The following is a 14,922-nucleotide window of genomic DNA, read 5'->3' as shown; positions in this document are numbered from 1 at the left end:
GAGTACGCTTGAAAAGGAAAGCTGATGGTAGAGCCACTGCAGGGCTGTCTTTCAAAATAATAGCTCAGAATTCATACTTATTCCAGATGAAAGCAATCATCCACCAGAAAATGCAATATTCACTTTAAAAACAAATAGATACACCTGTGCTTTTTGTATTAGACTGTGGTAACACCTATATATTTCAAGTTTCATATGTAGTTACACAGCTAGTAACTAAAATAATTTTAAATCACTGAAGCACAGTATAGACACGAAGAAAAATGTAGTTCTAAACTGTAGAAGTTGCTTAACATTCAAGGAAGCAAATCTGTAACTCTCTTGAACAATAAAAGCGAGTTACAGGACCTTAGAGTATAACCTGGAAGCTAAACAGATCTGAAGTTCAGCACTCAGCTCTGGGTGAACCACATGTACAATGATATCTGACCAAATAACAAAGTATATGGCTGTGCAGACCTGTGAATGATTAAGGAATGTGGGTTTGGCTGCACTAATGGTATTAAGTCCAGCAGACAGAAATGTTTCTAGACAAATGTTCCACCAAAATCATTCAGTTACACAACTGCTCGGTTTTCCAATGTTGCAGTTAATATAAACAACTAAGTATTTTATTTCTACAGAGCAAAGAGGAATGTAGATCTTTTGCTCTTTCCACTTAACTTTCTAAGTTTTCAAATCTGTTAAGTATCTGATATTATTTGATCTAACCGCTGGACACAATTCTAGATGGAATTTGGTCAAGGAGCAAACCAACCACACAAGGCAAGGTTCACTTTACAGAACACAGATGTCTGCAGTCAGCAGCACTCAGAAAAGCTCACAGAACTTGGTTTCAAAAGGTATTTAAAATGCACTGTATGCTCCTCACATTCAGATAATATAGCCTAGGGTTTCCTGCAAGCCTTAATGCTGTAAAAATACAGTAAGCATGACAAATTTCAGAATCATCCAGAATTCTGGTATCATTTTAATAGGAAACTTTGAATAACTATGGAATAATAAAAATTCTCTTTGTGCAGTCAGTTGAATTAGCCATAATAAAAGGCTTATATGTGCCAATTCTCTATTATTTGCAAAAAACATTTGTACAGCAAGTCACCTGTGCTCACAAAAAGCTATTTAATCAATAAGAAAACACAGTCTTACATTGTCTGTGGCATACACAGGCCCATATTAGAATCCCTAGAATTGTATCTTCCCTTCTGTTATAGGAAAGGCAATGAAAGGTAGAGGGGAAGGAAACAGGGCTTTTGAACAACAACAAAAAAAGACAGAACCTGTTAAAAAACAAGTTAAATATGAAGTCCTAGTTATCACTGAGATTCCAAAAGTCCCTGCAGAACATAAAGCCTCTATTGAAAATTATTTAAATGTTTTAAAAATTTTCCTTTATCTGATTAGTACAATTATTAAGATATCTACCACTTTTATGAATAGGTTTCCACCCTGAAAATACTACTTCATCTTTTCTTGCAATCTGGCACTTTGACTGGATTTTCACTTGGTTTTTGGCTTTGCCAGTGTCCAGCAGAAAACGTCATTACCACAGTGAACTCTGAAGCTCATCTTATCTGTGTAACAATATAGCTTTTTTTACGTGATTACAGATAAGCTTATTACATTGCTCTTATGTGTAGTTATGAGTAGCTCTGTTGTTTCACAGGGTATAGGCCTTGTCAAAAACACTGTAAACACTCAACACAACTGCAACATATGATCCATGTATTTGTGTACCAGTCCCTGTCTTACCGCATGGGAGTCAACCACTTAAGCAATCAGACTGAGTAATTCATTTTTGCCTATATCTTACAAGGGTTCCTAATATCACTGTAGGAGAAATCTGTTCTTTTACCTTCTAAAGGTACAACACAATCTAACAGCAGAATACTATTTTAAACCGTAAAACATCTCACTTTCCCTTATCCCTAGCTAAATCAATGGTAGTTCTGTCACACTGTTTATGGAGTCAGTATAATCCTAAATAAAGAATATCTTATTTTTCATATTTCATCTTAGGACTCCTCATGCCTGTCCAGCTAGTGATTTCCTCCAAAACAACATTTATAACTTCTGATTTATACGACAAAAATCATATATCTCCCAACTCCAAATTCTGCCACTGTTCATCTCCACGCTCATCCTTATCAGCAAATTATACTGTATCTTATGGTTATTCATGCATAGTATGAAATAATTTTACTGTGATATCAAAGTACAAATACAACTGCAGAAAGCTAAAGTTGCAGTATTTAATCAACTGGGCTATATCTTGCCCAAACAAGGTTATCAAAGTTTTCCATACTGTGAAGTACAATCCAGCAGATCTTTTATTTCTGTTGCACCAAATACATTCATAACAAAGATGTCAATTCAAGAATTTAGATATTCAGCTTGGGAAAACAGAAGAAAATGCAGAAACTACTTTCCATGTTAAAATATTGTTGTGGGTTTGCGTGGCAAGGTTTTGGTAGCAGGGGCTATAGAGGTAGCTTCTGTGAGAAGCTGAGAGAAGCTTCCCCCATGTCTGATGAAGCCAGTGCCAGCCAGCTCCAAGACGGAACCGCCGCTGGCCAAGGCCAAGCCAATAAGCGATGGTGGTAGCGCCTCTGTGACAATGTATTTAAGAAGGGGGGAAAAAAACTGCGGTGAGACAGCAGTCGAGAGAGAGGAGTGAGACGACGTGAGAGAAACAACTCTGCAGACACAAGGCCAGTGAAGAAGGAGGGGGAGAAGGTGCTCGAAATGCCAGAGCAGAGACTTCCCTTGCAGCTCGTGCTGAAGACCATAGTGAGGCAGGCTGTCCCCCTGCAACCTATGGAGGTCCACGGTGGAGCAGATTATCCACCTGTAGCCCACAGGAGGGACCCCATGCCGGAGCAGGTGGATGCCTGAAGGAAGCTGCGACCCTGTGGAGAGCCCCGCACTGGAGCAGGCTCCTGCCCAGGACCTGCGGACTCGTGGAGAGAGGAGCCCACGCCGGAGCAGGTTTGCTGGCAGGGCTTGTGACCCCATGGGGGACCCACGCTGGAGCAGCCTGTTCCTGAAGGACTGCACCCCGTGGGAAGGACCCACGCTGGGGCAGTTCATGAAGAGCTGCAGCCCGTGGGAAGGACTCACGTTGGAGAAGTTTGTGGAGAACTGTCTCCCATGAGAGGAACCTTCACGCTAGAGCAGGGGAAGAGTGTGAGGAGTCCTCCCCTTGAGGAGGAAGCAGTGGCAGAGACAACGCGTGATGAACTGACCGTAACCCCCATTCCCCATCCCCCTGCGCCACTCGGGGGGGAAGGAGGGAGAGAAACGGGAGTGAAGCTGAGCCCGGGAAGAAGGGAGGGGTGGGGGGAAGGTGTTTTAAGATCTGGATTTATTTCTCACTATCCTGCTCTGATTTGATTAGTGATGAATTAAACTCCCTTTTCTCCCCAGGTTCAGTCTGTGTTGTCCGTGATGGTAACTGGTGAGTGATCGCTCCCTGTCCTTATCTTGACCCTCAAGCCTTTCATCATATTTCCTCTCCCCTGTCCAGCTGAGGAGGGGCAGTGATAGAGTGGTTTTGGTGGGCACCTGGCATTTATCCAGGCCAAACCAAACCAAAACAAATATTATCAAGCTCTTAATATTACAAAACACAAGCATGACAGTGTGAGCATATTTTGATATAACTGTTACAAACATGGTAAAAAAACATTTTGTTTATTTTAGTATTTCAGTATGATTTTTGTTTTATGCAGTACAATGGATGTATCACATGTTCTTTTCAATGAGCAAGGAAAAATAACAACATGCAACTTCTGTTACTGTTTATCATATTACAATATAACCATTTACAGATAATAAGATTAGATTCATTGCTATTGTCATTTTGTAGGCCATTTTTCGTTTAATCTTATTATGTTAAAAAAGAAGGAATTTCACCTTCATGCATAATAAAAACAAAAAAAACTATCTTATCAGAAGCAACACATCCAAGTATGTTATATCCTATTTAGCTAATGTGATCACGGAATAAAAAAATAGCATCTTACCTCAGACCAAAGATATGTGATTGTTCATAACTGAATAAGGAATGAATTTTAGCTTCTGAATTCAAAATTATAAGCCTGTCAATGATATCCTGTCAAAGGAAGACACATGTAAAAAACTCATGTATGATTTTCTATTTTATGCACATAATAGTTTCATAAGGATGTTTACTATAAAATGAAACCCATTATTAAAACACACATTGAAATTATTTCTGCAAGAACAGGTGGTTTCCACCATAAAAGTCAATGGCAAAAAGAAATCATACGGAAAGTTGGGGGGGAGGGGGAGAATCTCAGTTAAAAATCATAAATCATTAAGCATACAAAAGGATGCCAGCATATCAAGTATCCTAGTTCTTATTTAGTGTTAAACTGCAACAAAAATGTTACACTGTTTTTTGTATTTTTGAGATGTGTATATATCTATTTTAATGAAAAGAACAGCAAATCCTTTAGTATACTACACTTTCTAACACTGGTTAGCACTACATGCTTCAAAACACGGCCATTTATTCTCAGTGTAGCAAGGCATGGTTTGGATGTTGAGGCTTACATCTTTCATCCTACAGTACCCCAGGTAACAGACAATGATCTGTGGCTGCTTCCCACTTCTTCCACAAACTCAATCTAATTATCTTCCCCTCTGGTTCACTGAATATCCAAACTGCTCCTGAAGAAATAATTTCATCGAAAGATTTAGAAATGCATAAAAACATTCACTTTTATTACCGTCTCAGAGACAGATTGCTGTGCTATGGTTAGAAGAAACAAAGTCCTTATAGGCTTTATTGAATCTGGATTAAATCCAAGCTTTTATTTTCTCCATGTTTAAGAAGTATAGTCTCAGAGAGAGCAGAGCTGATCCTGTCTAGATCAATCAGTCATTTCAATATGATATGAGAGAAGTTAGGATCCATACTTTCAGGAAATCAACCAAAGCTCTGGTTTTCAACAGAGAGAAAACTACACACCACAAGTAAAACTCCCAGTAGTAGAAAAAAAATCCAGAATTTGTCAAAGTAAACTGACTTCATAAAATGCATTCTTATTTAAAATGCAGTAAAACCTGTTTTCCCTATGAGATTTTTTGGGGTGGTAGGGGAGAGGGCTGTGAAGAATGCACTTTTTCCACAAATAATGTTCATTATAAAATTCACAATAAAACAATTCAACTCAGACCTCATGGCTGTTCATAAAATTGGTAATGCAAGTAATTGATTTGTTTGGGGTTTAAGGCTTTTTAGATATTGGCACATACAAAGAGTTCAATGCCAAAGGATATTTCTCTGGCAACAACCTCCTTATCTATACGTCAAAGCTTGGAGCCTGCAAAAGAGCAGAAAGAGCAGGCACAGAGAGACAACTACCATTAAAGCAGACCAAGCTCTGATTTGGGATATTAGGAAGGAAGATAACGAACAAGCTCCAACACAAGGTCCCATCAGAAAAATGTGCAGATAGATCTGCACTGCTCAACTACAGAGCATAGCTTAAGTATTAGGTTACCTGCTCTAAATACCTAAAATACACCATCTAAATATAAGATTCTCCACAATCACTGGGGAAAAAAAAACCAAAACAAAACAAACAATTCTTCTGCTTTAACATGTCTTTCAAAGCTACAGATCTGAAGGGTACCTTCCAAGCTAGATTCCCTTGCATGTGTGGACTGCATAACCTCTCAAAGGAAGAGTGGAGGCAGGCAGAAGGACCCTGATTCATCTGCTCCATTTTCTAAAATATTTTTATATAGCGAACAGAGTTAAAAAATCCAAAACCTGGCATGTATTAAGAAAAATTTTCCTAAGGGCACAAAATAAAATCCTGATTAGTCAATAGTTAAAAGCAGTAAAAACAGACTGATTATCTGTTCATTCAATGACACAACTAGTTAGCCAAAAATACAAAGGAGGAAAAAATGTTTAAATCTTGTGTATTTAAGCAATAAAGGGTATACAAAGATGATTAAGTTCTGTGCATTATCAAAGATAGTTCAGCATAAATATTACAGGTCAGATTCTGTGGCACTGTGATGTGATTCAGAAATATAGAAACACTAAGCATACAAAGCAATTAAACCAAATCTTCTGGTGGCACTGAAATTGCTTTACCTTGCTTTCTAACCGTAGTTACACCCGGTCAAATCTTTATCTTCTGTTTTCTGCAGTCACTGCCCAAAAATGTGGTTATAACAAATCTGTATGTCTAACCCCAGAAGTTTTCTGAGTACTTAGACTTAGCCATTACACATTAAATTAACGTTAGATGAACTTACTATTTTCCTTCTGTTAACTATATAATCTTGGGTGGCTAGTTTAGGCTTACAAAACCCACTGTTGCACAGTAGTTCAGTGAGACAAATCCCATCCAAAACATCTATAACTGTTCAGGGAACTTTGAACAATTGTATCAGTATTTGTGTTTCTGGAAACCTAGAGAATTCCATCAAAATGCTGAAGTGTCTCAAAAGCCAAAACAATACAGGCATTCAAAAGTCACAAAAATCATTACTTAAGATCCACCCCAATCTGAAAGCTCTCAAAAACGTTTCACCTTCAACATACATCTATCTCCCCTGCTCCCAGTCCCTCAGAAAACTTTACGACTGAACAGAACTATCCATCGGTGGACACATCAACATTGAGTGGATTGGAAAAATAAAGTTCATCATCCCTTTCCTCCTGATATCATCAAAAAAGTATTAGAAAACAGAATGACAGAAATCCTTTCCAAACATAACACACACTATGATATACTCTGTCTAAACAACTTCTATTACCACCAGTCCAGAGCTTGTGTTGAAGAAACACTCTAACAAAACAGCAATTAGAAGTGCTAGCTCATTAGAAAAAAAATTCTGATTTTAACTGACACTCAGGGTCACCGATTAAAATTGCCTGTGCTTTGTAGATGAGAAAAAAAACCCAATGGAATGCAGTCAAATGAACTAATACAAAATAATACTAAATACGGAAATGGTAATACTATCTTTCTTAGGACTAAAATGTGCCTTAATCAGTAACCTTCCAACTAGCGATTTTTTCTGTGTGTGAATCATCCGTGCTATTAAGAAAGCCTGAGATTTTTTGTTCGGTTGGCTGGGTTTTTTTTTCATTTTTGCTTAAGTCCACAGATAAGTGTGATAGAGCAGTATTATATAAAATACAAGTATAGATATTTTCCAGCATGTAACTGCATGCACATACAGAGGTGTTTATGTATGTCACTTTTTTTTTTTCCCATGAAAAACCACAATTTTAACACAAGCCAGGAAAGATGATCTTTAAATTAGGCATCAAATTTTATATTACCTGTAGGATTTCAAAATGAAAATTTAGGTTAACATGAAGTGATATGTGCATATACTGCCCTCATGCTGTATATAATATAAAATGCAGAAAATTTCAAAATCTTTCAGTAAGAAGAGAAAACTTATTCTATTATTACAGTAACATTTTCTCAGGAAAAACGGCTTCACAGTAGTATTTCTTTTTCTTTCACAATAAAAACTATACTTACAATAATGTCTGTAGGTACTTCACGGAGTGAATACTTTGGTTTATTTGGTATATCTTGTTTACTCAGGAACTCAAAAACTGCAGGGTAAGTGAGCAAGTTTACCAGAGACAGAAAAAACTACAAAAAGAAAAAAAGGGGCAACAAAAGGGAATGTTTATCAGATAAGTATAACCAAGTAAAGGTTAATAATTATTTGCCATTTACTCTAAGTTTGTTCTTACCCTTCATTGTAGGCTGAACTTCACATAAATAGAGCTGCCCAAAATAAGACTGCAAACCCTGGCAGGTGTCTATATAATCTAAAAGGGCAGTAGTGTCTGTGAAATATGTATTATCTATCACATTGTACAAGCAACTTTAAAAATTGTAATATTTTCATTATCACATAATTCTAAAATCTAGCAGCACAACATACTCTCAAACATGTCACTCTGATCTTACTACAGTAATCAGACATGAACCGATGGCTAGTATTTTAAGACTTTCATCATGATTGTTATTTATTATTTCATATTGACTTTAATGGATCCTTGGCATTGTGACCTGCTGTGCAACACCAGAATCCTTTCTAACAGTCATTATTTGACTAGTGTATTATACTAATTTTACCCCACGTGCCAAGAAGCAAGTATGGCCACAATAAAAATTTACAGAAAGGTATGTATCATCCTATCTGAAACACAGCACTGCTTTTTCCATACCAATACAGAAGATTAAGTCATTTCTCACCTTCTGACAGCTTCGGTCAATAGGGTCAACTGGAGTAGATTTGGGTTGGGTTATCCTCAAATCATCTTTTCCACACTCCAGAAGTGCCCATAATTCAGTTACAAGTGCCTTTATAAAACCTAAAACAAATTTTTTGTTCTAATCATGGGTATGGTAAGAACACCAGAAAAACAATATTCATATTAAAAGCATTTTATACCACAATTCTAACTCAGATTCTCAAAATTCTCTACATTGTGGACTAAAATTTCACAAGATAGACTGCCTGAGGGTTACTCTCCCTGCTATTCTCAGTCCTTTAGTCAAATTACCTTTCTACAGCCGTCTGCTTATATTCAATCTAAAATCTACAGCAACAGTTTGCAAAGACTATTAAACTAGAGTAGGATGATATTTATGTATTTTCCATGTAAATGAGCTGCTGACCTTCTTTAATAAGTTGTCTGCTACAGATCAAGGCTTAACTAGTATTGGCTTCATGGTTTTAAAAAGACAGATTTACTGTAACTCATTAATAAATTAAAACATACCACAACAAAAAGATAAGGACTGAAAAAAAATATTTTTAAGAGAAGCACTACTAGCTGAATTTAAAATGTTAAATCTTAAAACAGAAGAGGAAAGATAGCCATCTAACTCTGAAATCGCCAAATGTAAGTTACAGGCTTAATACAAACTTCACATGCACTACACAACCTCCTCTCAGGATTGAAAAATCAATGCTGATTATTTTTGGTCTACCGTTTGTCTTGGATACCAAGGGCTATAAGAAACAACTTGGCTGAGAACCTTAAACGGGACAGATGGGTTACTCCTTAAGTAGATCTGCTCCCTGCTTTCTGAAAGATCCCAGAGGGACAAGTAATAAGCAACTGACAATTAGTTTCCTTGATTGGCAGAATTTGCCTGCTTTCTGACAGTCTTTCGATCAACTCATTATTATTACTGACCATTTAGATACTCACAGAGAACATTTGTAACTTTTCTACCTCATGGACTTCCTTAGCAACTTAAGACAGTAGCTTCACTTTACTGGTAAGATTCTAGTTTTAACACAACAACTACCTAGACCACTGGGTGGTATGGCAAGATTGAGTTATCTGAGAATGAATTTGCAGGCACTTTGTGCTATGGGTTGGCATATGAGAAGAATCACCAGTTCAGACAATCTCAATTCCATCTCAACTATTGTACACGGGTGCCAAGGACATTCAGGCCTTCACAGTTTCTCAATCTTTGAGCAGTCAGTAATCAGGAAAAGTACATACAAATTACAGAAATCAACAGTTACGAATTCTGACCTGTAGATCAGTAAGAAGCACTTGGAAATTGTTAGCAACTCATTTTTTAACAGATATAAATGTCTTCATGCACATACAGGAAATTTCTGGAAACCCAAACCAATGAAGTAAATTTGCATCAAGAAGAAAATAACAGACATTTAAGCAGTTTTTGCTAATACTGTATAATTATTCCACACAGTTGATCTTTTTTAACATCTTTCTCACCATCTTTTTCTAATATGCAAGACTGCAGTAACTATTCATAACATCATTCTTCAATTTACCTGAACTCTGTAGAGCTACTGCACCTGTTGGTGTTGTTGCCATTTGTGTAACAATCACTCTACTACCAAACTCTTCATACTCATTTGTCTGTTATTAATAAATATAAAGCACAGTGTTAGTTAATCAGTTAGCATGAAACTCTCAAATGATCTCTTAAGTATTGATCTTTCCTACACTTGTTTAGAGAATTTAATCCACTATATGGTTAGACTTGAACAGTTCATAAATATTATCCTCTACAGACTTACCAGGATCAGTTTCCACACCAAATGTCTTTATCAAGTATCTTATCAAAATTGAAATGCAAAATACTATGGTTGAGACAAGCAACATCAACAAAGAATAAAAATGTTAGCATTATAATTTTTTTTGCACACATTCAGTAAGATGTCTGTACCATTACGTTTTTCCTCCTAAAATGCATATTATCTGATTTTTGTTTACATCTGAAGTATTGTCTACCGTACCTACATTTCAACAGAACCTACCAACACCAACACGATCTAGAAAAATCAGCACTTACAAGAAAAAAAGAAAAAATATTTTGCTTAACATTACAAACTTCACAGTAAAAAGTCAGAATAAGGTAAATATATGCCTGACATTCTAAAGATAATTAACATCCAACAAACTTACATCAGCGTGGTACCAATATCAAAGATGGTAAGCTATATTTTAAATTCATTTTTGCAAAAATCGACAAAATGGTTTCTGGATTTAGTTTCTTACTATTTTCTTTCTTCTTTATTTTACTATAATCATTGAAAGAAAGAAAAACTGTGCAGACTCTGTAATGCTTACCTGGAGTTTTTTTGAGAAACTGCTGAACATGAAGTTCACACAGTCATTCATGGCACCTGTGCTATAAAGCAGGAGGAGTCCTTTGGGTGTGGCAGAAAAATTTAGCAAGGCATCTAACAATGTCTCTTCCCATAACAAACTGCAAGAGTTGCAAAATAATAATTAAAAAAGATATGTAAAAAAGCATGGAAAAAAAGAAAAACAACAATTACTAACTTTGAAAAACATCACCACTTCATTCACTGGACTTTATGTTTACTCTGTATGTTTACCCTATGCTAGTTTAAAAAAAACATTTGGGAAAGTTGTAACACATATTAGACTGTATTTTGTACAAACATTCAAATTCATCCTGGCAAAACTAAGGTTAGGTAGGAACATAGAACAGAAAGATGATGTAATGGGGAACCCAAAAGACCCATGCCATTCTTAAATGTACTTACACCTTACTATCCGACTCTAGATGAGTCTTTCAAGGTACTAATGTGGCCATTACAAATTGGCAAAGCAGGAATAGAATTTCTCACCAATGTAAAAACACTAAGAGGAGCTAATGAGGAGACACAGGCTCCTGCTAGAAATGAGTACAGAATCATGAAAATAAGGTGCTATATTTACACAATAGCTTCACATATCAACAGCAGTAAATATAAAACATTTTCTACAGACATGGCAGGAAGAACAGCAATTGCAAGAATCAAGTATGATGATACTCTCTGCCCTGCAAAATATTCTATGGCCTAAAAAGTGAAGCAATTACATCACCTTTGACTAGGTACCATTCCTGCTAGGCTCTTGTGATTCTGCTTCTCTAACCTCATTTGCTTACTGGATTCTCATCTCTAGTTCTCATTTCCCATTTCAGATTCATATCGCCAGCAAGCAGCATACAGCTTTTGTCGTAGCAGTCAACCACCACCACCACAAACCCTAATTAACTTCTCCCGTAGAATCCCTCCCATGTCTTGTTCAGAAACAAAAATTTTACCCAGAAACACATCACCATGTCTTGTTCCATAGTTAAATGAAAAATCTAGATGCTAGGAGGAAAGTGTAGCTTATGTCAGTGGCAGTGACTAGTGACAGCCTCCTCAGTCAGAGCTCTGCATCCCTAGATTTCTTTTTACCACTAGATTTGAATTGCTATAACCAGTTCACGTGCCACCACTACAGCCTAGAGTAGTAACTGTTGAGGTATCTTTGCAAATTATAGACGAAATCTATGGTAAAGTATAAACAAGAATTTACTTAATAACTAGGCTCTGCACTAACACCAACATCACCCTGAATTTTCAGGCTCACAACCATTTGTGTATTTCTCATCTTAATGCATACAAACATCTATAAAGGGACATTAAGTTTTAGTATAAAAGGAAGGATACTTTTCACTTAATATATATGAGGCTTTCACCCAGCATGCTACCAATCTTGCTACATAACATTTTGAAGGTGAGGATACCATTCAGCAGAACTGTATTTTAAATTAACAGCACATCAAACCCGTAAGACAAACTCTGACAGCTATTTTGTTTTATGCTTTCTAATTCACATTTTCCTCAAGCCAATTTCTGTAGTCAGAGAGAATCAACGATAGTCAATTTTACATAGATTAGACACAACTCTGTAAGCCAAGAAATTCCTGAAAGGTCAAGAACAATTTTGTAATTCTACTGAGACCTATGCTAGGATGACTTCACTCCCTCTACCTACCCCTATGCTTTTGGCAAAAAATCACAGGGTTATAAGATGCATCAACTGTGGATAAAGTGGCAGCGTGTATTCATACTTGTGCATGTGCATAAATTAAGCATCAACTTACACGTTTTTTGACACCAAACTTTTTGAAGAAGTCGAGCCCGCACCAGTTACAGGAGTGGGTACTCTTTCTGAAAGCAAACTTGCCTGTGAAATAAACAAAATAAACAAATATTGTTTATTTACACCATTTTTAAACTCCAGATATTGCTCGTTCTTTTTATATATTAAAAAAATAACAGTAATTAGGTTGCAGTCTAGCCTTTGGCACAGAATACACTACTCCACTACATTTTTTATTCCAGAAAAGCTTATTTATTATTTTTGCCTTTAGTATAAACAATTTTGAAGCTACTATGTTTTTAAAATTTTTATTAAAATTCTTAAAATAAAAAGCTCTTTTTAACTAGAGACTCCCAAAGCAAAAAAAAAAAAAAAAGGCATTTAATAGCCTCTGGAGTCAACAACTCAATATCAGAACTATAACATAATTCTGCCAATTTTTATTCATTTATTTATAAATTATATAAATTTATATCAGTATGGATATGATTAGAGCTACAGACATACATAGATATACACATTTTTATATTTGATGGAGTTTCTAATTTAAATGATATTTGAAAATAATTGGTGTGAAAAAAACCTGTATGTTTAAGATGAATGATTTAAGTTGTTCTATGTTTCTAGGGACAAAAAGCATATTGCACCATTCGAATTAAAGTGAGCAGTCATTAATTTGCTCTTACAAACGTGGTTTAATAAATCCACAAAAAGATTCCTCTATTAAACTAGTCAGTTGTCCTCGATCTCTTAAATTCTCCTTTCATTAACATCTGTACAAATTATGTTCCAGAATTCCAGCAGAATATGCCAAGAAAAAATTGTTTCTCCAACAGTCTTTAAACTCCAGGAGAGCTGTAAAAACGTCTATCATTAAAAACTTGTCACTATTGTTTGGATAGAGTCCATCAAAGTCCACCATTTTTACTACACTAGAAATGGTAGAACATTTTATAAACTGTAGATGTTTTAAAATTGAGCAACAACAGAAAATAATTTTAAAAGTAATCAAGAAGATAGGGTTGAAAATGTGACTTTCCTGTACTAACTTGTTGAAGTCCTCAATGTGTAGATTCCACTTCAGTCTCAATTTGACCTCCAAAGTGTTGTGAAGAAATGGCATTTTGGCAGTTAAACGTTTCATGCTTTTTTTTATTTTCGTCACATTCAGCCTACTTACCTTGTATGTGTCAAAACAATCTGTCTAAATGATGTTCTGTACCACAATAAAGGATTTTAATATGCTAAGAAGTCTTTTGTGCATGTGCAAACACTGTGGTGCTTTAGAGCAAATAACTGGAAATGCCCATCAAAAGCATGTAACAGTCTGCCTGTGATACACTAAATAGAGTAATAGGTTAGTTCAAGTAAGACTGACTTACTGACACAATAAGAAAGCACAAAAAGACAGACAGATTGTTATGTAAATTACAGCATGATTCAAGTGAACATAACTCCTTAATTCAACAAAACTCTCAAGTTCTCAATGCAAGGAAAATGTTTCAAAACCAACATTCTTTGATGAGAAACAGAGTTTACCGTGATATAATTGTGATTGTAAGTAATAATATATTTTATTTTTAATCAAAACATATGCTTTCATGATAAAATTCATATATAAAAGCAGTGAGAAATATCCACAAGCTGGTGATTTAAGTCCCTCTTCTATTCACATTCTAGCTTTCTGGTATTTTCTGCCTCAGTTTACATTGTGACTGTACGTTTTAAATTTGTAATCATAATAAAAGCATACAGCATTTGACAAGAAAAAAAGCTGTTCTTTCCCTTGCATTCAGTCTCTCTCCTGCTTCCTCACTTCCAGAAAGAATCTTTAGATTTTTAGGCAATTTTTTCTTCCAACTTGGTCTGTTCCTTCTCTGAGAAAATATTTTACTATCACTGGAAGCAAAAAAAGAGATTGTTCCATTTTTCAGTATAAAGTGAAACAACACAGGTAAAATTTGGCTTTCGACTAAGAGTTCTAACACCTATAGTTTAAATCTGCTTTCAGTTTATCTGTAAGCCACATTTGAAGCTTTATATGCTACCCTTACTCAAATGCTGTCACTGTTATTTTAATGATTCGAACGTTTCTTTGAATTTTACTTCACTGTGAACTTTTGAACATGGTTCTTGCAGCATCTGCTATCATTTTTCCACCTTAATTAAATTTTTATAGTAATAGACAAGAACTTTCACATCGCATATGGCTATCAGAACAATGACAAAAGAAGAGATTAGTGAATGAAACAGAGATCCATATACCTTGTTCAGTAAATTTAAAACACAAAGCAGAATACACAGAACTGCTGGACCCACGCTTTCCACGCAGAAAAAGCATCAGACTAGCAATCAAACTGAAGTACGGACTCTACACTTCACAAGACATCCAAGTACACAAGTAAGACAAGAACTCCTGCCTAGCGCTTCTTATTATGGTCTCTTGAGCATATTTCAATGGC

General features: G+C 35.9%; 1 protein-coding gene across 4 annotated transcripts in view; it reads right to left on the bottom strand.

Moving 5' to 3' along the window:
- TBC1D32 (TBC1 domain family member 32) overlaps positions 1 to 14,922 on the bottom strand; it is an 87,704-nt gene that overhangs the window by 47,881 nt on the left and 24,901 nt on the right. For all 4 annotated transcript variants that reach the window (XM_075414146.1, XM_075414147.1, XM_075414149.1 and 1 more), the window contains 6 exons: positions 12,462 to 12,544; positions 10,643 to 10,781; positions 9,841 to 9,928; positions 8,274 to 8,392; positions 7,545 to 7,661; positions 4,026 to 4,114 (listed from right to left, as the gene is read on the bottom strand). In XM_075414146.1, coding sequence (XP_075270261.1) covers positions 4,026 to 4,114; positions 7,545 to 7,661; positions 8,274 to 8,392; positions 9,841 to 9,928; positions 10,643 to 10,781; positions 12,462 to 12,544 — 635 coding nt within the window. The remainder of the gene's footprint in view (positions 1 to 4,025; positions 4,115 to 7,544; positions 7,662 to 8,273; positions 8,393 to 9,840; positions 9,929 to 10,642; positions 10,782 to 12,461; positions 12,545 to 14,922) is intronic.

This window comes from Opisthocomus hoazin, chromosome 2 (genome assembly GCF_030867145.1).
Source record: "Opisthocomus hoazin isolate bOpiHoa1 chromosome 2, bOpiHoa1.hap1, whole genome shotgun sequence".
NCBI classification, from domain to species: domain Eukaryota; kingdom Metazoa; phylum Chordata; class Aves; order Opisthocomiformes; family Opisthocomidae; genus Opisthocomus; species Opisthocomus hoazin.
Note: the sequence above shows the minus strand (reverse complement) of the source record. Positions and strands in the feature narration are given on the sequence as shown.